The 26,972-nt window shown below is 40.8% G+C and overlaps 1 protein-coding gene across 1 annotated transcript in view; it reads right to left on the bottom strand.

Moving 5' to 3' along the window:
- The window catches only part of LOC120066669 (fibroblast growth factor receptor 1-A-like), a 39,428-nt gene extending 20,769 nt beyond the window's left edge, over positions 1-18,659 (bottom strand). Inside the window, 2 exon segments of the mRNA XM_039018144.1 lie at positions 7,460-7,640; positions 18,036-18,659. Coding sequence (XP_038874072.1) covers positions 7,460-7,613 — 154 coding nt within the window. The 5' untranslated portion in view covers positions 7,614-7,640; positions 18,036-18,659.
- Between the last annotated feature and the right edge of the window lie 8,313 nt (positions 18,660-26,972).

Genomic DNA, 26,972 nt, shown 5'->3' with positions numbered 1-26,972 from the left:
CTGAAGCCATACAAGGAAGTTCTGAAAGGAGTGACGCCCAACAGTGTCCATGTAACCGGTCTCTGCAATGTCATCAATCTGGTGGGTGAGACCTGGCAGCACAACAAATACTTCGCTGAAGTTGCATCACTTGTGACATGGATGAGATCTGTCTCCTTCAAGAAGCATGCCAGAAAGAAAAGATGGGTGAGCTTCCTCATTATGACGGAGTTTGTGCAGGCCAAGGCTCCTCCTGAAGCAGTGAGCTCCAGATGGAATAGCTGTTTTGAGGCAGGGAAGTAACATGCAGAGCATGTTCATCTGTACAGAGAGTTTTTGTTGGGAGAAAAGTCATCCCAGGCAGTCACAAATATCCTCAGCCAGCTGGAAACAGAGGAGAAGGTGCAGGCCCTCACTGTTAAGCTAACCTTTATCTCAGAGGGCTGTGTCAAACTGATGACACCTCTGTCAATCCTGGAAGGAACCCACCATCCCACAGCAGTGTCTGCATACAATGTCATGGAGGATCTGGGCTCTTACCTAGTGAATGGAACGGCAAAAACATGTGGGTATGGTGCCAAGACAGATGAGCTATTGAGAAAGATGGGGATTGGAGAGAAGAGGTAGGTGCTTGACCATCTCCATGATGCATTCCACTTGGCCTTCAAAGTTCTCAAAGCACTGGGACACACATCCAGCCAGAGAGGTCTACAGGTTGCCTAGGGTGTTCAATCCTAGGCAGGCCCCAGCCATGGAAAAGCAGATTGAAGCCTACACACAACTGAAACCCATGGCAAGCCCATCAACAGAGCTCAGTGAAGAATGGATTGCCTATCAGCACTGTGTCCAGGGAGCCCTCACCTGCTTTGGAGCTTGCCGATTACTGGAGGGGCCTGAGTGCGAGATTCCCAAGAGTTGCAGAAGTGGCAGTGCCCTACATCTACTTCCCAGTCAGCTCAGTCGACATAGGAGTTTCAGCAAATACAAGACTCTACTCACAGACAAGCGAGAGGCACTCACCGAGCTCAACACAAAGAGGCTGACAATCATGTACTTCAATGGAGATGTCTGTGATAGATGGAAAACTTACAATGGGCAGACATAGGAGCTCATAAGATAGCACCATAGGTTTTGCCTATTGTTGTATTATTGCCTAGATTCTTGCGTGACTCTTTATTCCATTTATAACTAAACTTATGTGAAGCACTTTATTTTACAAAAACCAACGAATACAACGTTTTTTTTTACATTAGTATAACTCTAGGTTTTGCTTATTGCTTGCTGCAATGTTGCCTAGACTCTTGCATTACTTTTTCCATTTATAATGAAACACTTAGAACTATTGACACACTTGCCTTGATAAAAAAATTGTGCAATGTGTTGCAGCATCATTACAAATTAAATTGCTGACGTTTTATTCATTCACATTTTTAGACACGCTTTCTGATAAAATGTCCGTACATCATAAAACACAGAATTCAGAAAAATTAAAAAGGAAAAAAAGGAATTTGGAAAAAAATAACACGGATTTCATAGGGCCCTAGTTATGGCAAGCCTAAATAAGTTCAGCAGTGAAAATGTGCTTAACAAGTCACATAATAAGTTGAACACACACTGGGTGCAATAGTGTGTAACATGATTTTTCAATGACTACCTCAGCTCTGCACCCCACACATACAATTATCTGTAAGGTCCCTCAGTTGAGCAGTGAATTTCAAACAACGATTTAGCCACAAGACCAAGGTTTTCCAATGCCTCGCAAAGGGCACATAATGGTAATAAAAAAAAATAAAAAAAATCACTACCAAGATACAGGCGTCCTTCCTAACTCAGTTGCCGGAGAGGAAGGAAACTCCTCAGAGATTTCACAATAAGGCCGATGGTGACTTTTAAAACAGTTAAAGAATGTAATGGCTGTGATAGGAGAAGACTGAGGATGGATAAACATTGAAGTTACTCCACAATACTAACCTAATTGAAAAGAAGGAAGCCTATACAGAACAAACATTATCTAAGCATGCATCCTGTTTGCAACAAGGCACTCAAGTAATACGGCAAAAATTGTGGCAAAGCAATAAACTTTTTGTCCTGAATACAAAGTGTTATATTTGGGGCAAATCTAATACACCACATTACTAAGTACCACTCTCCATATTTTCAAGCGTATTGGTGGCTGAATCATGTTATGGGTATGCTTGTAATTGTTAAGGACTGGTGAGTTTCAGGATAAAAAAGACAGAGCAAAGTACAGGCAGAACCCTTGAGGAAACCTGGTTGTCTGATTTCCAACAGACACCGGGAGATGAATTCACCTTTCAGCAGGACAATAATCTAAAACACAAGGCCAAATCTACACTGGAGTTGCTTACCAAATAGATAGTGAATGTTCCTGAGTGGCCGAGTTACAAATTTGACTTTAATCTACTTAAATCTATGGCAAGACCTGAAAATGGTTGTCTAGCAGTGATCAAAAACCAATTTGACAGAGGTTGAAGAATTTAGAAAGGAATAAATGGGCAAATATTTTGGAATTCAGGTGAGCAAAGCTCTTAGAAACTTACCCAGAAAGACTCACCGCTGTAAACGCTGCCAAACGGTTATTCTAACATCTATTGACTCGGGTGTAAATGAGATATTTCAGTATTTCACTTTCAATAAATAAGCAAACATTTCTAAAAACATGTTTTCACTTCAGCAATATGGGGTATTGTGTGTAGATGGGTGAGGAAAAAAATTATTTAATCCATTTTGAATTCATGCTGTAACAACAAAATGTGGAATAAGTCCAGGGGTATGAATACTTTCTGAAGGCACTGTAGGTATACACGGATAGCAAATGTCAGTGGTATGGATGTCAATATCTCATTGCTCAAAGTTGAGAGATTGACTGCATCACTATTGGTCTTTGTGCGAGGTGTTGATGGGTTGAAAAGGTACCAAACTGTCTGTTCAAGCAATTGGTATCTTCCCAGTCCCCAGATCCAGAACAGAGGAACTCAGTACTTTGAAGCACCTTTGGCAGCAATTACAGCCTTGAGTCTTCTTGGGTATGACGCTACAAGCTTGGCAATCCTGTATTTGGGGAGTTTCTCCCATTCTTCTCTGCACATCCTCTCAAGCCCTGTCAGGTTGGAAGGGGAGCGTTGCTGCATAACTATTTTTAAGTCTCTCCAGAGATGTTCGATCGAGTTCAAGTCCAGGCTCTGGCTGGCCCACTCAAGGACATTGAGACTTATTCCGAAGTCACTCCTGCATGGCCTTGGCTGTGTGCTTAGGGTTGTTGTCCTGTTGGAAGGTGAACCTTCGCCCCCAGTCGGAGGTCCTGAGCACTCGGAAGCAGGTTATCATCAAGGATCTCTGTACAGTTCCATCTTTCCCTTGATCCTGACTAGTCTCACAGTCCCTGCCGCTTAAAAACATCCCCACAGCATGCTGCCACCACCATGCTTCACCGTAGGGATGGTGCCAGGTTCTTTCCAGATGTGACGCTTGCCATTCAGGCCAAAGATCTTGCTTTCATCAGACCAGAGAATCTTGTTTCTCATGGTCTGAGTCCTTTAGGTGCCTTTTGGCAAACTGCAAGCGGACCGTCATGTGCCTTTTACTGAGGAGTGGTTCCGTCTGGCCACTACCACAAAGGCCTGATTGGTGGAGTGCTGCAGAGATGGCTGTCCTTCTGGAAGGTTCTCCCATCTCCACAGAGGAACTCTGGAGCTATTGGGTTCTTGGTCACCTCCCTGACCAAGGCCCTTCTCCCCCGATTGCTCAGTTTGGCCAGGCGGTGGATCTAAACTTCTTCCATTTAAGATTGATGGAGGCCACTGTGTTCTTGGGGACCTTCAATGCAGCAGAAATATTTTGGTACCCTTCCCAAGATCTGTGCCTAGATACAATCCTGTCTCGGGTCTCTACAGACAATTCCTTCGACCTCATGGCTTGGTTTTTGCTCTGAAATGCACTGTCAACTGTGGGACCTTATATAGACAGGTGTGCCTTTCCAAATCATGTCCAGCCAATTGAATGTACCACAGGTCTACTCCGATCACATTGTAGAAACATCAAGGATGATCAATGGAAATAGGATGCAGCTGAGGTATAATAGCAAAGGGTCTGAATACTTAAGTAAATAAGGTATCTGTTTTTATTCGTAATAAATGTACAAACATTTCTAAAAACCTGTTTTCACTTTGTCATGGTGTATTTTGTGTAGATTGATGAATGAAAAATGTTATTTAAATCGATTTTAGAATAAGGCTGTAACATAACAAAATGTGGAAAAAGGGGTCTGAATACTGTACAATGTAACATAAACTAGGCTCTTCAACCAGGGACCACACCCATTCTATATACCATACCCTCAGTATAACATTAAGCACTCTCTCCATCTCAACAAAGGCTCTAAACAATAAGGGGGAGAGGGAGTATGAGAGAGAGCAAGAGCATGTACACAAGAGAGAAGGAGAGAGAGCAAGTGGGGGCCTGCAGCAGCAGGATCTAGTGCCAGTTGCCATGGTGACCCCAGTTGAGCCTAGTAAAGGTATTTCCTGGATCACATGTCTGACATGTCCTTAATCCCAGCAGTAAAAAGGGGCCAGAGGGTAGGATCAACTTTCTCCTCAAAAACCAAAGGGAAGGGGGGAACTGGAAGAAGCAGCAGCATTTAGGGATGGGCCACAACTATCTAATTGAGACAGGCTAAAACATAAAAGGGGTCCACCACACTCTGTGTGGGGTCATGATCTTGCTTAGGTTTTTTCCCTCCTAAAGTCTATCAAGCTGATAAGGCTATGTCAACATTCCAGCTATCAATCTAGCTGCAGACGGCTCTTAAATATCCCATTGACTTGTCGCGGTTGTGGAGCGAAGTCAATCCAGTCTTATGATTACAATTGGGATCACAAACAGCAACACGTTGCAGCATTGGCCTCACTATTGAGGAGCAGACATACTTTGCATACCCTTATTTTTTTATTTCTTCCAAAATCGGAGAATCAAGTGGGAAGCATTGAGTCAATGTCTAGTTTATGTATTTCAAAATCAAGAGTCATCTAAATGCATACCCTGTGTCACAGTGGGACCTAAATTAACATTGTCTACAGTCATTCCATCACTATTTACATTCATTAAGGGATATCTGTGTGTAACTAAAAATACAGGTGAATAGACAGTCAGTCAAACCAAAGTAGTAAGCTTTCCATGAGGAAGTTGTGGCTCAGATAATCCTTCTGCTCCCATGGTTGGATTAAGATAAATTAGGGACCATATTTTCAGAAAGCTACCCAGCTGGAATAGTCCTGCTGGCATGCTTTCTTCCAACCATTTGGAAAAATTGATTGACAACCCTGAAAATCAACTTAATTACACAAAATCATGAAAGGGATTTTGTCTGAGAAGTAAGCATGCAACACAGGGTTTGAACAACAACAAAAAAGTGCTTGAGTCTATGAGTACAGAACTGCCTCCAAAAACTGAACTCATTGGCTCCAGTCTATAGAACCTGCGCTGGCTTCCAGATAGGAAGCAATATGCCGCGTGAATGACTGTTGGGATTTCCTGCTCTCGCCAGAGTGATGGTTGAGTGCAGCACAGAGATCCCAGTGAAAGCAGGGAGATGGCGTAAGCAGAAAGACCACTCTCTTGGTGGCCAGTCTCCCCCCACTGATATGACCGACGGAGTGAGTGAAGGGTTGATCGTGACAACAGACAGGAATTGCATGAAGTGATAGAACACAGGGTCTATTAGCAAACCCAAAAGTTGGAAGGGATAACCTTTGAAAAACTTTCAGCAATGGCCAACATTTCCATCTAAACCCCTCTCTCTGTATAGTGCCTCTAAACCCCTCTATGTCTGAGGAGAGTCTGAATTAGGGTAGCCATGGCAGCTCTGGGTTTTGAGTCCTCTACTAAGTGTCAGTGTCTTTTCTGCTTTGACTGACAGTGCCACAAACCTCAGTACAGGAAGCAGATCTCACAGTTCAAGGAATCCACTGGGAAACAGTTTTCCCATGCGGCCCCACCATTCAATGACTTGTCTCCTTTAAAGACTTCTCATTTTGAGGAGGGCCTTTTCAACCCAATCCTCCTCAAAGAGAAACAAGCCACAAATACTGAAGAGTAAGCAGCAAAAAAAATGTTTTTAAAGGAACATGCATAAAACATGACAATTTCCACGTAATAAGCAATTTTGTTTTCCACCCATGACAAAAAGAATGTGACCAAATAATTCTGCCGTGATTGTTTGTGAACAGCTGAAGCAATCAGTCACCCAGCAGGGAAGCATGAGGAAGGTGATGCACTCCCAAGTAGTGTGGAGAGGGGGGCTGGAAGAAAAGCAGAGGGGGCCCTAAATAATACCTGGCCATTTAGTGATTGAAAACTGGGTGGAGAGAACGCATCAAGCTCCCAACTCCACTGGCAATATATCCCCCAGTCTCTCATTATAGCTGTAAGAATATACACTGTTTTCTCAGAAACCCTCTCTCTTTGGTTTAGGAAGGGCTCCAAATGGACTCATGGGTGTTTTTATTTTTTAACAGCTAATTTATAGTTTCCTGGTAGTTTACTCATCCATCTGACAAAAAAACAAACACATTTTCATTACAAAAGAGGAGAGGAGCAGGGACTACTAGCTAGGTAGTGAAGCTGCCTGGGCCTGAGGCTACAGATGGGAGGCATTTACTCCCTCCCCTCTCTGTATTGGGATAAACACAGCCCTGCCTAGTTTATTTAGAAGGCGTACAGCCCAAGATACCCTCGTTCATAATTACTTTAATTATAATACTGGGCTTTATTATATTCCTTTTGCAGCACTCTACTTCCGACTGCTGAGTGTAAGCATCCAGAACTATACACCCACAAATCCAGGCAGCCATTACACTATTGGAATTGATCCAAAATACACATTTTTCAGGATTCTGTTTCAGTGACCCTTTTCCTTTTTTTCAGCCGAGCTTGTGCAACTATTAGGTTGCCTTTTCGTATGCAACCTATAAACATAGCTATTTCAGTGCTACAACAATATAACATAGCAGATACTGAGAGCCATGTCAAACTAGATCCAGTTAGGCTCATTACATCTACATCATACAGGGAATTGGGTGGGGGCTGCACTGAGACTACAAAGAAACTTAAAACACTGGAAAAGACTAGATTATAGTACAACTATAGAGACCAGAGGAATAAAAGCATTACAGGTAAGATGGAGTGCTTGTAAAATAAAATTACAAATTTAGACCATTGTTTATGTTGGTCTACATCTTCTGAAGTACATTAATAATAAAAAAGGGCAGCATATGACCCATTTCAAAAGGGTCTGGGATAAGAGCCAGTCAAATATATTGTGGTTAATTTTGACCACAAAAACATGATCAGGAGAAATGTGACAAGTAGACATACAATTTAGGTGATGGACTGGCTCCATATTTAAAAATAAAAATAATAAAATAATGTTTTTTTAAAGGGCCAGGGAGGGGAGCCTTACCTTCATCTGGGATGGCAGGTCGGGCCTGGGAGAGTAAAATCTGGGCAAGAAAGGCCAGAACCACCAGCATACTCTGTACCGCCAACATCCTGTGGGGTGTGCTACAGCTGTTGACTACTCTGTGACTGGAACTCCATCCGGACCTCTGGGGCATCAGCACTGAGCCATTCACTGTGCCAAACTGGAGGAACAAACAACAAGGTGAAACTATGCTCACGTGACATGTGAAACACAAAATGCAAAGTTATGATTTGAGAGCCTTGCATGAAAACCCACGAGACCTAAACTGAGAGTTGGGCTTACCGCATGCTTCCCAGTCGAAACAGATTGCACATATATGAAGACAAAATTGTGTTACTTCTTTTGTTTTGGTGTTTTTTTCCCGGGTGTTTGAAAAAAAAATCTTGATGCAAGCCAAAGTTCGGTAGCTGTAGTCTACGCCCCTTCGTTGGTGATTGGGCAACAGTAGGAATTCTTCAATGAAGTGTTTGTTGTTATTCAGCGACAGACAACTAGTTTTCATGCAAATTCTTTCACTTGAGAAATACTGCACCAAAACGTCTTAGATGTAAAATTGCTTGACTAAGACCTCCTCGGCAAAAACATCAAAATTAATGACAGATTTCTTGATTTATCTTAGACTGATTCTGACTATTGAGGAAGAGTTACTGTATGTTGAGTACGGCATCTCATCTCAAACCGTAATATTGCCAATGTTTTTTTCTCATTTTTCAAGCAAAGGTATTTTAAGGGAGTATACAAAAACAGACGTTCACGTCACCTAGTTGAGTTCTGTTAGGAGCAAACTGAACCTGTATGCAGATGCCTTTAGCTAACGTGTTGTTCATGTGAAACAAACACCTAGAAAGACTAACGCTGCACCAGAGAATTATACTGAACGAAAATATAAAAACAACATGCAACAATTTCAAATATTTTACTGAGTTTCGGTTCATATAAGGTAATCAGTCAATTGAAATGAATTAGTATTAAGGAATATTTAACTTTCTCTGGTCAGGAACAACATGAATTTGTGTATGAGGCAGATGCGGTGCGACTCGAGTTTCGCCATCAGGTGGAAGACGGTGTCCCCTCTCTCTGGTCAGTCTCACCGGAGGAAAGGAAGGTGAGAGCAGGGACCGTGAGAGGCGGTTGGGAAAAAATTGTTTAGCGGTCATCCAACTCGGAAACTTGGGAATCTTTCTAGAGCTCCGACTTTTCGACCTGAAGATCACTGATGTTGTGATTTGACCTCGTTGACCATCAGATGCAGGTACCATCAGTCCAGTAAAATAAAAAAGGCTATTATTTAAATTCATGCTCCACAGTGCCTCAAGTGCTAAACCAACTGATCTAATTTGTTATCAAAGCTCGAGTTTTGAAATATATGGTCTGATTAACAATATTGGCAGGCCACTCTTATAGCCAATATGCTGTGATAATGTATTAGGCCTACTGCCAAAACCTCATTCCTACAAAACTTTTTGTGAGGTTATTGTAAAAAAATATATATAATCTGATCAGTAGATCTCAGCTTGCTTTTTGACTGCAAAAGTTATCTTGACTCAGAAAAGGTTGGTGACCACTGGTCTACTCGGTGACACCCACAGAACACAACTGAAGAGTTTACGCAAATATTAGCGCTGTAGCTCTTATCGCAGGATTGTGACTGTGTGAAATCACCTCCCAGTCAGCCTATTGTGTGTATTGACATTCATATTGCACTGTACAGCTTTACCTAAGGATTGGGGATCAATTAAAATGTGGTATCAGTCTACTCAATAACCAAGATATTTTTTCCCAACGTCCTCCTCAGAGTTAGACTCCAAAACATCCACACAGTATTGTTTTTCCTTGGGAATAGTGTTCAATACACAGATTGACAATAAATGTGGCTCAATTCACAGTTGTTTCAGAGTCACGCAATAAGAGCTACGACGCTAATGTTCTCTGGGTGTCACTGAGTAGACTGATACCCCATGTCATTGATCCACAATCCATAGGTAAGGCTGTACAGTGAAATAAGTATGCCCCCAATGCAATTCTAAAGAATAATACATCCAGTGTGATTTCAACAGATTGTCAAGTTAACAAAATTGTCTTTCGTTCATTTTATATAACATTCCAACCTCGTTTAGCATGATCTATTCAATTATGGCATAATTCTAGTATTTGTATTAATTTGCATCACTGTCAATGACATAGCCTTCAAAATAAAAGTAACTGCAAAGTCCACTATTGTGGCTAGCTTCACATAGATGGGTTCGACCACCATTAAAGCAAAGGGTTATTTTAGATGACACCTAGCTATAAAGTTAGCTAGCTAACTATAGCTACTGAAACAGATGTCGTTTTGCTATGTTTGGGGGAAAAACATTGTAGGTGCACTGTAGGTGCGCGAGACAACTTTACCAGCATCATAGCATACGTATCGATGAATCTTTGTGACATATGAAATACAAGTGAGTGTAATCAATGTGTAATAACGAAGTAAAAAAAAATATGAACGCATTAAATTATGTAACGTGCAGTCATATTCAGTCAACAAGCTTGTTTGACATGTCAAATAGTGTTATTTGACATGTATCTTTTTTGACATGCAAAAAGAGAAATAAGCTTTGTGTGTATGATTTTTTTGGGGGATCTTTCACTTCAGCCCCCGAAACATGGGACAAACACTTTACATGTTGCGTTTATATTTTTGTTCAGTGTAACAAGTACAGCAGATTGTCCATTGTTCTTTGATAAAAATGTTGGTTTTTGAATTTCAAGGTTGGTGTTTGCATTTTTTGCATGTGCAGATACTCCCTGTGTGATAAGAAAATACAAAGCATGTATCAGATTGTTTTGGAATACCTGAACAAACAAGTGAAATTGTATTCCCTAGTTCTAAAGAGTTGTTTAAGTATTTATATGCAAGAGTAGCTAAAACACCTTTCTTTACAAGCAGTAACTTTAAATAAGCTTGTTCTAAAAAAGGCAACAATGTGAGTGCTACAAAGTCATCTTTGTTGCCATGATACAACAAGGAGGAAACAATTAAGAAGAATAAAGAAAGGATACAAAAAGACAAGAGATAACTGGGCAGGCAGAGCTCATGTCACAGACTAGCTCCCCCATGGCTATTGATGGCAAATTGAAGATGGGGACGTGTGCTGTACATGGGCACACTGCTGTGGGTGACCCTCACATGCATATCTGCTCACCCCTACACCCTGCAGCATCTGGCTCAAGAGATTAACGCTTGCCCCTCACCCCCATAATCCCCCGAGGCATTTGTTAAGGACCCAAAAACTCAGGGCTGCTACGTGACACCCCTGTAGAAAGGCCGCCAAGCCATAACAATTATTATTTTTTATTTATTACACTCGCAGATCTATCACCCAACAGTTGGTTTGGCCCCAACCCCAACGCAATCGCCAATCACAATTTGTTCTCATCCCTGTCAAGTTGTTGTAGGGTGTTGGATTCTGAGAACACGCCTAATCGAAAACAATGAAGTCTACATACATTTTGTCTAAAGTAACAAGCATTAGCATCTTTGGAATTAAATCAGCAATATACATGAGATAGGATGCATATATGAACATATGAACATAGTCTACATAGTTCACTGATGTAAAAGCCTGTAGGAGTAATCCAAAATCTATAGATCCAAACAAAAACAAAATCTCTGGGAAACATCCAGGGGAGGTCAGGTCATCCATATGAGTTAAGATTGGCTGTCTAACAGGCAACAATGATGGGCAAAGTCTGAATGGTCTTCATGAGTGTTCTCCACTTAAACATGTTCCTTGTACTGTCGTCAAAATAAATTCAATTTCACTTTCCAAGAATGGCCTAGTGTTCCGGCACAGACCCGTAAGCAGTGAGTCGGAGCCTGGTCAGGCTCCAAGAATCCACTTCAACTGCCAAACAGAAGGAAGTCCGCACAGCACACGGCCAACCACGTTCCCCGAGCGCTCATCACTACACAACCATTTAGACAACGCTCCATGATGAGGGAACCAATAATGTCGTCAGAGTGTGAAATATCACGCAACGCCCAAGTTTGTCAAGTGCAAACTGCATTTTTACTGTAGGCCTATGCTAAGAACATACCGCACAAAACACACAAATGGTTAAATTAATGTTTTCTGAATATTATATAATCCGAAAAACCTATTCCCAAAAAGGGATTATTGACATGTATAAACATTGTTAATTTGTGGTCCACTAGACTCCTCAGGTACATTTTGAGAAAAGCACACAAAATAAAGACGTTCAGTTCATTTATTCTCACCATCTCCTACAACTACGGAGAATACTAGATATTGACATATGCATTACGCATCTGCAGCACCGCTTGACTCGTGTAAAATACCCTCATCTCATAGATGTTGTGCAACATTAGGGTTTGGAAATAAATACACAGTCACAAGAGATGTGGTCTCTGGCAGTTGACACTAGCATTGTTATATGTGTTCTTGAAATGAGGCCGTAAGGCTGCTAGAATACAATTACACTAAAAGTAGACACTTATCCAAGTAAACAAAAACATTTTCTCTCAAACAATAGCTGTAGGGTCCCTGCTTATCATGTCACATAGCCTCTACTGAGCCTCTACTGAACATACAATCACACTGAATCCACACGGAGTCACATTTGAGACGGAGATGAGCTGCTGGATCAATGTGTAATGCAGGTCACAAGAGTTGTGAGTTTTGATAGAGACAGAGAAATCTGAAAATTGCAAATGTTTTAGCAATCAGAATGCGAAGAGATCTGCCTTCACAAAGCATGACTAAGTCACTTTGGATAAAAGGGTCTGCTAAATGGCATATTTTTATCATATAAAGTTGAATTTAAAACATGTAGCGAGACAGGGTATAAGCCCAAGCATGGCCCCGTAATTACTGTATCCATCCATGCATACAATTCCTTAGCTCTGTTAGATTCTGTAGTCCAACCCCACTCATTTCTCCCCTCCCAGAGCCAGTCTACGGAGCAGAGACACCAAGCTTCTCTCCATGGGAGTTCAATTTAGGGGACTTACTCAGTTTGCCCATTCCACCCAGTTAAGCTGCTTTCACAAGTCGGCAGCAGTCAGATGTGTTTGGTCTGCTTTTCACCATTAAGTATGCCATTGCCCCGACTGTTGATCTGGCTGTGTTGTTAGAACTACAAGACAGATTTTATAGCTATTTAAACTCTTGTAAGAATGTTTCAGATGAACTACATGTTCACTCATTAGATGGTTCTCCAATTGAACATCTTCCGGCATATAAATACTTAGGCACTTGGATTGATTTGACATTAAAAAAAATTATAAACATATGAGATGGTTGAGAAGCTGAGATTGAAAGTTGGCTATTTCTACAGAAAAAGACTGTGCCTTTCTCTAAGCAGTAGGAAGCAGATAATTGAGTCAATCTTTTCATCTGTTCTTTATTATGGTGATATTATTTATCAAAGTGCAGCTGCTACTACTCAAACCACTGGACACCAGCTACTTAATGCCATTTGTTTCGTCACAGGTGACAGTTTCGATACACTGCATCAAAAGGTTGGCTGGACTTCGCTAAAAGACCCACAGATCTATACATTAATCCCTATTTGTTTAAAAATTCCATCTAACTAGGTAAATCTGCACCCTTTGCCTTGATGACCGATTTACACACTTGGCATTCTCTCAACCAGCTTCACATGGAATGCAGTCTTAAAGGAATTCCCACATATGCTGAGCACTTGTTGGCTGCTTTTCCTTCCCCCTGCAGTCCACTTCACCCCAAATCATCTCAATTGGGGTGAGGTTGGGTGATTGTGGAGGCCAGGTCATCTGATGCAGCACTCCATCACTCTCCTTCTTGATCAAATAACCCTTACACAGCCTGGAGGTGTGTTGGGTCATTGTCTTGTTGAAAAACAAATGATAGTGGGAGTAAGGGCAAACCAGATGGGTTGGCATATCGCTGCAGAATGCTGTGGTAGCCATGCTGGTGCCTTGAATCCTACATAAATCACCGACAGTGTCACCAGCAAAGCACGCCCACACCACTGCTCCATGCTTCACGGTGGGAACCACACATGCGGCGATCATCCTTTCACCTACTCTGCGTCTCAAAGACACGGCGGCTGGAACCAAAAATCTAAAATGTGGACTCATCAGACCAAAGGACATATTTCCACCGGCCTAAATGTCATTGCTCGTGTTTCTTGGCCCAAGCCAGCATATTTTTCTTATTGATGGCCTGTAGTAGTGGTTTCTTTGCAGCAATTCGACCATGAATACCTGATTCACGCAGTCTCCTCTGAACAGTTGATGTTGGGCTGTCTATTACTCTATGAAGCATTTATTTGGGCTGCAATTTGAGGTGCAGTTAACTCGAATTAAATTATCCTCTGCAGCAGAGGTAACTCTGAATATACCTTTCCTGTTGTGGACCGCACGATAATCAGTTTCCACAAATTAACAAGGCACACCTGTTAATTGAAATGCATTCCAGGTGACGACCTCATGAAGCTGGTTGAAAGAACGCAGAGAGTGTGCAAAGCTGTCATCAAGGCAAAGGGTGGCTTTGAAGAATCTCAAATATAAAACATTTTGATTTAACACTTTTGGTTACTACATATGTGTTATTTCATAGTTTTGATGTCTTCACTATTTTCATAGGAAAAAGTTAAAAGAAAAGAAAAACCCTGGAATGAGTGAGTAGGTGTGTCCAAACTTTTGATGGTACATGCATACACACACTATATATATATGGCTTTAGAGGCTTCTGACAGGCTAATTGACATCATTTGAGTCAATTGGAGGTGTACCTGTGGATGTATTTCAAGGCCTACCTTCAAACTCAGTGCCTCTTTGCTTGACATCATGGGAAAATCAAAAGAAATCAGCCAAGACCTCAGAAGAAAATGGTGGACCTCCACAAGTCTGGTTCATCCTTGGGAGCAATTTCCAAACGCCTGAAGGTGACACGTTCATCTGTACAAACAACAGTATGCAAGTATAAACACCATGGGACCACATAGCCGTCATACCGCTCAGGAAGGAGACGCGTTCTGTCTCCTAGAGGTGAACGTATTTGTGCGAAAAGTGCAAATCAATCCCAGAACAACAGCAAATGACCTTGTGAAGATGCTGGAGGAAACAGTTACAAAAGTATCTATTTCCATAGTAAAACGAGTCTTATATCGACATACCCTGAAAGGCCGCTCAGCAAGGAAGAAGCCACTGCTCCAAAGCCAGACTACGGTTTGCAACTGCACATGGGGACAAAGATCGTACATTTTGGTGAAATGTCCTCTGGTCTGATGAAACAAAAATAGAACTGTTTGGCCATAATGACCATCGCTGTGTTTGGAGGAAAAAGGGGGATGCTTGCAAGCCGAAGAACACCATGTGGGGGTGCTTTGCTGCATGAGGGACTGATAAACTTCACAAAATAGATGGCATCATGAGGAAGGGAAATGATGTGGATATATTGAAGCAACATCTCAAGACATCAGTCAGGAAGCTAAAGCTTGGTCGCAAATGGGTCTTCCAAATGGACAATGACCCCAAGCAGACTTCCAAAGTTGTGGCAAAATGGCTTAAGGACAACAAAGTCAAGGTATTGGAGTGGCCATCACAAAGCCCTGACCTCAATCCTATAGAACATTTGTGGGCAGAACTGAAAAAGCGCATGCGAGCAAGCAGGCCTACAAACCTGACTCAGTTACACCAGCTTTGTCAGTAGGAATGGGCCAAAATTCACCCAACTTATTGTGGGAAGCTTGTGGAAGGCTACCCGAAACGTTTGACCCAAGTTAAACAATGTTACCAAATACTAATTGAGTGTATGTAAACTTCTGACCCACTAGGAATGTGATGAAATACAAGCTGAAATAAATAATTCTCTATTATTGACATTTCACATTCTTAAAATATAGTGGTGATCCTAACTGACCTAAGACAGGGAATTTTTACTAGGATTAAATGTCAGGAATTGTGAAAAACTGAGTTTAAATGTATTTGGCTAAGGTGTATGTAAACTTCCAACTTCAACTGTATGTATGTATAGTACCAGTCAAAAGTTTGGACACACCTACTCACTCATTCATTTTTACTTTACCAGGAAAGACAAATTGAGACGTAGGTCTCTTTCAAAATGTGCCCTGCATATGTGTGTGTGTATTGTATTGTGCAGGGCAGGGCACATTTAGAAAAAGAGACCAAGTCTCAATGTGTCTTCCCTGGTCAAGTAAAAATGAATAAAAAATATAAAGGACTGAATTCTCCCAAGTTTCTAAATATGTTGTTTAGTTACAATACTTGATGCACATGCATAGTAACAAGGTGATCTCCATTTCAAAAGATGTATAACTTCAGTCTATTTTTCATACAAATTACAGGTAAGATATTCTCCAATGTAGGCTAAGTTATTCAATGCCACATTTCACCACAAACTATTATTAAACCACTGAAACAACTTTCCACAGAAACAGTAAGCTACAATAACTCTGTGCCAACCCAGCAGCCTAGTAAATTACAGGGCATGACAATTCCTCACTTCCTTTCCTACAGCTCAACAGAACAACTTTTTTTCCTGGTGAACTCCCTAAGGGAATGCCGCTTAGCTCAACCATCCATCTTCTCCCTCTCATTTAAAACCAACTTGATAGTAACATTTAAGGCTCATTGACACTATTCCATTCTAAACCTGCTTCAATACAAAGTCAGCATTAGCAACACTAAATTGGCAAAGCAGGCTTTTGGGGTGGACACATGATTTCATGTATACTGAACAAAAAAATAAAACGCAACAATTTCAAATATTTTACTGAGTTACAGTTCATATAAGGTAATCAGTCAATTTAAATACATTAATTAGGCCATAATCTATGGATTTCACATGACTGGGAATACAGAAACATATCTGTTGGTCACATATACCTTTAAAAAAAAAAAGTATGGGCGAGGATCAGAAAACCAGTCAGTATCTGGTGTGACCATTTGCCTCATGCAGTGCGACATCTCCTTTGCATAGAGTTGATCAGGCTGTTGATTTTGGCCTGTGGAATGTTGTCCCACTCCTCTTCAATGGCTGTGCAAAGTTGCTGGATATTAGTGGGAATTGTACAGTATGTACTTTTTTTTCTCTCTCAGTAAGTATGCTTACTACTTGGGGTAAACAGACAGCCTGAAATCAAAACCCTGTAACTGATACTTCTAAGTAGTATTACTTCACAGAAAAAAACCATCTTCCAATCAATATTCTCTTGATCTTATTTTTGTTTCACATTGTAAACACTTTTGTTGTGAACATTCGACATGTGCATTCTTGGAAGTCAATGTAGTTGACTAAGCTTATTCCCAGGAGCCTGTTTTGTAGTTTGCTCATTTGTTTCACATAACTCTCAAGTACTAAAGCATCTTTCCTTAAAAACTATCTAAAACGACTGAATATGAAGGAGAGGGCGTAGGGATTTGGCTGGTATAAATCAGGATCCCTCCCTCTTGAAAAGTTTGGTAATGTCAGGATGGGTAGGCCCTACTGATAACCACTGGAAATGTTGGAGATTAAAGATAAGAGTACTATAGACTATATAGAGAGCAGGGGGGTGTGATCTCTAGAAACCCTAAAAAATATAGATATTTTAAAGCAAAAGAGCATCTAATTCCAATCTGAGGTAAATAAATCATGTAAAGAACACTTTGTTTTCTTCAGAAGTTAATTTCAAATTATGGGCTATTTTGAAGACACACTCAAGCAAAATCTTGTGCAAACATGTTATGTCAAAACAAGCACTGACTTGCATCTTTTAATTAGCCAGAAACACAGGTGACGGAGGTAAAGGCAATATATCTAATAAAATGGGAATGAAAAAAACTATTTTTCAAAAAAACATTACAAAGACAGAAATACACTGCATAGCCACCACGTCATAATATTTCTTAATTGAAAATGCATACTGATACAAAACCCTCTCACCAAAGGTGTAACATTTTGCATGTCACACTGAGGAAGGGGAACTTAAATCCTAATATAGGCCTATGTTAGGGCTAATTGAAGAGATCAACCGGAAAAGCAACAAAATAAATTACAACAATTAAATACTCACAAATGTAATCTTCTCTCCCAATGTTCCAAGTGTTTGAAGAGGTGACTGAGCTTCCAGAGGGTTATTGCCCCCCACTACTACAAATGCTCTCCCCAACCAATTAAGCACATGACAAACAAATAAAAAATTACAAAACCATCACCAAATGTAAAATTTTCAACCGAATATACAGCCACTTTTCTAAAATGTGTAAAATAAAAACTTGAAGGGGGAAAATAAAAGTCCAGTCACATCATTGGTGCATGGTTTGTTTCCAAACCAGAAACAGATGTCCAGACTCCATATCGGAGGGGGACTAGTGCTACAGGCTATTTAAAAAATAAATTAAACAAACAAAAATGTTCTTTCTGGGAGTCATCTGTCACAATGTGGATACCTGATCTAAATAATGCTAGATAGGTAGACCTCGCTAAAAATAATTCTAGCAGCACGCTCTGTGCCGAACATGTAAATACAAATTATTAGAATGTACACCTTGAAAAAAACCTACCTTTTTGACAAAAACCTCGAGGGGCGACGAAACTGCCAGCGTAGAAAAATGTTGGACTCCGAGATTTGATGTTGAATTTTTTTTTTAAAGCTTGAATAGCCAACGTAGTTTATTTTAACCCGTAAATATGTGGTAATAAACGAGGAAACTTTTACAATATATTATACTTTTCCCACGTTTACCCAACTTGCCAAAAAGAAAAGAAAACAATGCGCAAAGCATCAAAAGAAAGCTTCCTCCATGGAGAGGTCTGCCCCAATCCCAGACCTCCAAATGTACAAGGTAAAAACGTAGAAAGAAAAAAAAATGTAGGATATGACTACATCGGCTACTATAAAATGTGATTAGGTGTGCGCAATATTCCCCACTTCAAGAGATTTTAGAAGCGATAGAAGATCCTTTCGTCGTTTTCATAAATCCATTAGCTCACGAAGAAACAGTCAAACCGACTCAAAGTTCCTTTGCTAGGCTTTTTACTGGCTGAAAGACTCGACATTAAATTGATTTATTGTTTTAATTGTGCGTTCATGTCTATCTAACTTCTCTCAACTCAGGCTGCCCTCGACCACCCCCGGCCAAATTACTGCATACAGACAACGAGATTCCGGATTCGTGGAAGCCTTCCCCCCGACCATCGCAGCAAATGCCTATTCGCATCACCCGGTTTGAACAAACCTGGCTTCCCCTGCCATCCACAACACCTCTGTACCCACGTTTTTCAGCGCGCTCTTTGCATTGTGGGATTGTAGTTCTAAACGCGCACTCTTTGCCCTCACACACGCAACACATTAATGATTTTTTTTTTTTTAACAGGAAATTATTATAATTTGTATTACTGCATGTATGCTAATGTTTCTTTGAATGCTCAGCATTGATCCCGGAACAGACTTATTATAAAAGACTCACACATACACAACCACACCATTCTATTTATCACAGTAGCTGCTTGGCATTTAGGCTTAATGTATAGAACACAATATGTTGGCAATTAGACCTGACATAATAAATGTAAATCCGGGACACTCAAATTAGTATGATATTTTACTTTTGGTATGGTTACATAAGACAGAAGGTAATGTCAGGCAAAACAAACATTTGGTTGGTTGGTCGGGGTGGATGGCTAGGCGTATAACGCGAACGTCTAGCAACCCGAAGGTTGTGTGTTTGACTCTCATCACGGACAACTTTAGAATTTTAGCTAATTAGCAACTTTGCTACTACTTGCTACTTTTTAGCTACTTTTCAACTCCTTAGCATGTTAGCTAACCCTTCCCCTAATTTTAACCCTTTAACCTAACTCCACACCTTAACCCAAACCTTAACCCCTAGCCTAGCTAATTTCAGGCTGGGCCACAAGTATGGCTGTTTAGAACAGGTAGTAGTTACTGAAGCTTGTTACAGAAAACGCCAGAAAGAATGTATCTACCTAGTTGACCATTACCCAGTCTTATTCTTTTTGAGAGCAATAATGCAGATCTGAAAACCCCCCATTGACCTACTAAAGGGAGCGTATCACCAACTATAGCAATGCATGGCATTGGCAATGAGGTGTGAACCAGACCAACAGAGACTAATGAGGAGAATACTCATGGTGCATTTTCACTGAGGACTTACCCCAGTGTTTTAACAAAAAGCTTAAGACTTTTGTGTTTCCACCTCCACGGCCCGGCTCGTAGAACACTGGGCCATGGCCTCAGTGGACCTGCACTGACTTGGGGCAAACGCAAGGCCGCTGGGGCTTTTCATGTATCATTTACATAACAATAAGCAAACTGTGAACATGGGTTTAGACCTTCGACGGTTAACACCTTTTAACAAAGCAACTGTTTTGATTCTTCTCTTCACAAGTCCTCACTGTCAGCCCTAGCTATGGAAACACAATTTCCCTAGTAATTATTTTATGTAACCTTTATTTAACTAGGCAAGTCAGTTAAGAACAAATTCTTATTTATAATGATGGCCTACCCCAGCCAAACCCTAACCCGGACGACGCTGGGCCAATTATGAGCCATATGGGACTCCCAATCACAGCCGGTTGTGTGAGTGAGAGAGAGTGAGAGGGAGTGAGAAAGAGTGAGTGAGTGAGAGAGTGAGTGAATGATTGAGTGAGGCTATCTGCACACAAAATGAGGTGGAAACTAAGCTGCACTTCAAATGTATGACCATATTAGAGACACATATTTCCCTCAGATTACACAGATCTGCAAAGAATTCGAAAACAAACCCAATTTTGATAAACTCACATATCTATTGGGTGAAATACCACAGTGTGCCATCACATCAGCAATATTTGTGACCTGTTGCCACAAGAAAAGGGAACAAACACCATTGTAAACACAACCCATATTTATGTTTATTTATTTCATTTTTTTGTACTTTAACTATTTGCACATAATATGACATTTGAAATATCTTTTTTCTGTTGGAACTTTTGTGAGTGTAATGTTTACTGTTAATTTTTATTGTTTATTTCACTTTTGTTTATTATCTACTTCACTTGCTTTGGCAATGTTAACATATGTTTCCCATGCCAATAAAGCCCTTAAATTGAATTGAAATAAAAATTGAATCGAAAGAGATATATATATATATACACAGTGGGGAGAACAAGTATTTGATACACTGCCGATTTTGCAGGTTTTCCTACTTACAAAGCATGTAGAGGTCTGTAATTTTTATCATAGGTACACTTCAACTGTGAGAGACGGAATCTAAAACAAAAATCCAGAAAATCCCATTGTATGATTTTTAAGTAATTCATTTGCATTCATCATTCATCTACATAACAGACCTAAGGTTTTGTGGTGAAGACTAACTATATGCTTTTTCTTATTTCTCTACCTGAGACATTCCACTCACATACATTTCAAACCCATGTTTGATGGCAATAGCAAGCTAAAACTGTGTGTCACATCTAAAACCACTTTACAGTAACTGGATAGAGAACCATATGAGGACATCAACACTATTTTAAATAGCAGCAGTATGAGCGCATCTGGTAACTTACTCACGACAAACATAAAAGTCACTGCTCTCTGACTCCGATCAATCACATCTTTTATATATAGGGACTTCATATGGTCTTTGTCTTTGATGCCATGTCACCCCTGCCCTGCCTCATTTGATTTGCATCACATGCCTAATAAATGAAGTTCTCCTAATCTCATTTGCATTGACACATGTATCCCAGTTTGGTTGTCTCCCACACAGGGAGTAAAATTAACAGCAGAGTTGGAAGGGAAAGGCCGGATGTATTATTCTATAGTAATAATATATATATCATTACTACTTTAGCATTTTTATATTAATAAAAAAAAAAACACAGTTTATTTTGTATGTTTTACACAGTATGGTTATGCTTGTATTATTATGAAATGCAAGGAGCAACTGCATGGCTAATCACCGGTAATTAGCCCCCAGCAATCTCACATGTCTCAAACAATGGCATTGTGCTCCTTTGGTATACAGTAGGTGTACCGTTACTCTCCAATGAGAGAGTGAACAAACATAACATCTCTGCTGCTGCATTGGTTACAGCTCCAGGCAAGCAGAGCAGAGTTTCTACTAGGTAGATTCATTTCCTCACAAGCCCAATATCTTACTATCTGTTCCTCATCACAAACATAAAGGGAAGCACTATACTAGGGCTGGAAGGGGACAGGTGGCCAAGGCAGCAGCTACTCTTCCTGGGGTCCAGCGAAATTAAGGCAGTTAAACAATTTAAAAAACATTACAATACATTTACAACAGATTTCACAACACATTAAGTGTGTGCCCTCAGGCCACTACTCTACTACCACATATCTACAACACAAAATCCATGTGTACGTGTGTGTATAGTGCTTGTGTTATCGTGTGTGTGTATGCATGTGTCTGTGCCTGTGTTTGTGTCTCTTCACAGTCCCCGCTGTTCCATAAGGTATATTTTTATCTGTTTTTTTAATTTAATTTTACTGCTTGCATGAGTTACTTGTGGAATAGAGTTCCATGTAGTCATGGCTCTATGTAGTACTGTGCGCCTCCCATAGTCTGTTCTGGACTTGGGGACTGTGAAGAGACCTCTGTTGGCATGTCTTATGAGGTATGCATGGGTGTCCGAGCTGTGTGCCAGTAGTTTAAACAGACATTGCATTCAACATGTTGCTATTTAAAAACACCTCTCACAAATACAAGTAGTGATGAAGTCAATCTCAATCTCCCCACTTTGAGCCAGGAGAGATTAACATGCATATTATTAATGTTAGTGCCCTGTTCTGAGCCAATTGCAATTTTCCTAAGTCCCTCTGTGGCACCTGACCACACGACTGAACAGTAGTCCAGGTGCGACAAAACTAGGGCATGTAAGACCTTCCTTGTTGATAGTGCTGTTAAGAAGGCAGAGCAGCGCTTTATTATAGAGACTGCTCCCCATCTTAGCTACTGTTGTATCAATATGTTTCGACTATTACATTTTACAATCCAGGGTTACTCCAAGCAGTTTAGTCATGGCAACTTGCTCAATTCCCACATTATTCATTGCAAGATTTAGTTCAGGTTTAGGGTTTAGTGAATGATTTGTCCCACATACAATGCTTTTAGTTTAGTTTTTTAAATATTTAGGGCTAACTTATTCTTTGCCACCCATTCTGAAACTAACTGCAGCTCTTTGTTAAATGTTTCAGTCATTTCCGTTGCTGTAGTAGCTGACGTGTATAGTGTTGAGTCATCCACATACATAGACACACTGGCTTTACTCAAAGCCAGTGGCATGTTGTTAGTAAAGATTGAAAAAAGTAAGTAGCCTCTGGGGAATTCCTGATTCTACCTGGATTATGTTGGAGAGGCTTCCATTAAAGAACACCCTCTGTGTTCTGTTAGACAAGTAACTCTTTATCCACAATATAGCAGGAGTGTAAAACCATCACACATACGTTTTTCCAGCAGCAGACTACGATCAATAATGTCAAAAGCCGCACTGAAGTCTAACAAAACAGCCCCCACAGGCCTCCCGAGTGGCACAGCGGTCTAAGGCACTGCATCGCAGTGTTTGAGGCGTCACTACAGACCCGGGTTCGAGCCCAGGCTGTGTCGCAGCCGGCTGTGACCGGGAGACCTATGAGGGGGTGCACAATTGGCCCAGCGTCGTCCGAGTTGGGGGAGGGTTTGGCCGGCCGGGATGTCCTTGTCCCATCGCGCTCTAGTAACTCCTGTGACGTGCCGGACACCTGCACACTGACTTTGGTCGCCATTTGTATGGTGTTTCTTGGCACTTGTGTTTCGGAGGACGCATGGCTCTCAACCTTCGCCTCTCCCGAGTCCGTACGAGAGTTGTAGAGATTGGACAAGATAGTAAATACCAATTGGATATCATGAAATTGGGGGTAAAAAGTACAGAAAAGAAGCCCCCACAATCCTTTTATTAGCAATTTCTCTCAGCCAATCATCAGTAATTTGTGTAAGTGCTGTGGTTGTTGAATGTCCTTCCCTCTAAATGTGCTGAAAGTCTGTTGTCAATTTGTTTTCTGTAAAATAGCATTGTATCTCATCAACCACAATTTTTTCCAAAAGTTTACTAAAGGTTGGTAACAGGCTGATTGGTCTACTATTTGAACCAGTAAATGGGGCTTTACTATTTTTAGCTAGCGGAATGACTTTTTTTCCCTCCAGGCCTGAGGGCACACACTTTCTATTTGGCTTAAAATGAAGATATGGCAAACAGGAGGGACAATATCGTCTGCTATTATCCTCAGTAATGTTCCATCCGAGGTGTCAGACCCTGGTGGCTTGTCATTGTTGATAGACAACAATCATTTTCCACCTCAGATATACAGTACCATTCAAAAGTTTGGACACACCTATTCATTCCAGGGTTTTTCTTTATTTTTGCTATTTTCTATTGTAGAATAATAGTGAAGACATCAAAACTATAAAATAACACACATGGAATCATGTAGCAACCAAAAAACTGTTAAACAAATCAAAATATATTTTATATTTGAGATTAGTAGCCACCCTTTGCCTTGATGACAGCTTTGCACACTCTTGGCATTCTCTCAACCAGCTTCACGAGGTCGTCACCTGGAATGCATTTCAATTAACAGGTGTGCCTTGTTAAAAGTTAAAAAGTGGAATTTCTTTCCTTCTTAATGCATTTGAGCCAATCAGTTGTGTTGTGACAAGGTAGGGGTGGTATACAGAAGATAGCCCTATTTGGTAAAAGACCAAGTCCATATTATGGCAAGAACAGCTTAAATAAGCAAAAAGAAACCACATTCCATCATTACTTCAAGACATGAAGGTCAATCAATTCCACTAAATGTCAAGATCTCGCAAAAACCATCAAGCACTATGATGAAACTGGCTCTCATGAGAACCGCCACTAGAAAGGAACTCAGAGTTACCTCTGCTGCAGAGGATAAGTTCATTAGAGTTACTAGCCTAAGAAATTGCAGCCCAAATAAATGCTTCACAGAGTTCAAGTAACAGACACATCTCAACATCAACTGTTCAGAGGAGACTGTGTGAATAAGATATTCATGGTCGAATTTCTGCAAGGAAACCTGTATTAAAGGACACCGATAAGAAGAAGAGACTTGCTTGGGCCAAGAAACACGAGCAATGGACATTAGACCGGTGGAAATCTGTCGAATTTGAGATTTTTGGTTCCAACCGCTGTGTCTTTGTGAGACGCAGAGTAGGTGAATTAATTATCTCTGCATGTGTGGTTCCCACCGTGAAGCATGGAGGATTTGATGGTGATGGGGTGCTTTTCTGGTGACACTGTCAGTGATTTATTTAGAATTCAAGGCACACTTAGCCAGCATGGCTTCCACAGCATTCTGCAGCGATACACCATCCCATCTGGTTTGGGCTTAGTGTGACTATCATTTGTTTTTCAACAGGACAATGACCCAACTCACCTCCAGGCTGTGTAAGGGCTATTTGACCAAGAAAAAGAGGGATGGAGTGCTGCATCAGATGACCTGGTCTCCACAATCACCCGACCTCAACTCTTCAAGACTGTTGGGAAAGCATTCCATGTGAAGCTGGTTGAGAGTGTGCAAAGCTGTCATCAAAGCAAATGGTGGCTACTTTGAAGAATATAAAATATTAAATATGTTTTGATTTGTTTACCACATTTTTGGTTACTACATGATTCCATATGTGTTATTTCATAGTTGTGATGACTTCACTATTATTCTGCAATGTAGAAAATAGTAAAAATAAAGAAAAACCCTTGAGTGAGTAGGTGTGTCCAAACTTTTGAATGGTACTATACTTGGATGTGTAGTCTCAGCGCTTGATGCTGGCATGTCATGCCTAAGTTTGCTAATCTTGCCAATTAAAAAATCATTAAAGTATTTTGCAATATCAATGGGTTTTGTGATGAATGAAGCCATCTGATTCAATGAACAATGGGGCTGAGTTTGCCTTTTTGCCCAAAATTTAATTTAAGGTGCTTCAAAGCTTCTAACATCATTCTTTATGTCATTTATCTTTGTTTCATAGTGTAGTGTCTTCTTATTTTTATTCAATTTAGTCACATGATTTCTCTATTTGCAGTACGTTTGCCAATAGGTTGTGCAGCCAGACTTTTTTGCCATTCCTTTTGCCTCATATCTCAACCATACAATTTTTCAATTCCTCATCAATCCACGGGGATTTAACAGTTCTCACAGTAATTTTCTTAATGGTTGTATGCTTGTTACTAACTGGGATAAGCAAATTCATAAATGTGTCAAGTGCAGTGTCTGGTTACTCGTCCTTACACACCACGGACCAATTCTTTACATCAAAAACATAAGAATCACTACAAAACTTATTGTATGACCTCTTATACCCTATATAAGGCCCAGCCTTTGGAACTTTGGTTTTCCTAAATATGGCTATTATCGTGTGATCCAGTGGTGATTTTAGCATGTAAATCTTGGAGGGGCCATGATAGTTCGTTGGTGATGTGGACACTAAGGAACTTGAAACTCTCGACCCGCTCCACTTCAGCCCCGTCGATATTACTGAGGGCCTGTTCGGCCCTCCTTTTCCTATAGTCCACGATCAGCTCCACGATGCTCACATTGAGGGAGAGGTTGTTGTCTTGGCACCACACTGCCAGGTCTCTGACCTCCCTATATGCTGTCTCATCGTTGTCAGTGATCAGGTCTGCCACTGTTGTGTCGGCAGCAAACTTAATGATGGTGTTGGAGTCGTGCTTGGCCAAGCAGTCATGGGTGAACATGGAGTACAACACTGAGGGGCCCCAGTGTTGAGGATCAGCGTGGCAGATGTGTTGTTGCCCACTTGGGGGCGGCCCGTCAGGAAGTCCAGGATCCAGTTGCAGATGGAGGTGTTTAGTCCCAGAGTCCTTAGCTAAGTGATGAGCTTCGTGGGTACTCTGGTGTTGAACGCTGAGCTCTTACAATGTTTTATGATTACATTTCTCTAAAACAGGCTATAGGCTACATGTGCACCATCAAGTCAGAACAGTAGGTCAAATTATGAGGGGAAAAGTGACCAAATTATTAGGGTGAGGCATATGGGCTACTAACAGTTTACTACACACACTTAGTATTACATTCTTATCTACAGTATACATATCTCCCTGGAGTATAACATCATTTATGCAGCAGCGTACAATACATTTTTGAACTCACCTTGTTGTGCTGTGCTCACTTGTACAGGAATTTTTAGGAATAATTGTGCTTTCAAGACAACTGGAAACTCAGAAAAAAAACAAGATCGAATCATGACGTCAGTGATTTTCAGGTCGGGGCTCTAGAAAGAGGCCAGAATTCCCGACTTGCAATTCCGAGTTGGATGACGGTTCAAAACGTATTCTTCCAGTCGGAGCTCGTTTTTTTCCGAGTTCCCAGTTGTCTTGAACTCACTGAAGTCAGATTTCCCAGTTCTGAGTTTCCAGTTGTTTTGAGCGAGGCTGAAGTCATGCTGGATTGACAGCAT

The sequence above is a fragment of the Salvelinus namaycush genome, chromosome 1 (assembly GCF_016432855.1).
Source record: "Salvelinus namaycush isolate Seneca chromosome 1, SaNama_1.0, whole genome shotgun sequence".
NCBI lineage: Eukaryota > Metazoa > Chordata > Actinopteri > Salmoniformes > Salmonidae > Salvelinus > Salvelinus namaycush.
Note: the sequence above shows the minus strand (reverse complement) of the source record. Positions and strands in the feature narration are given on the sequence as shown.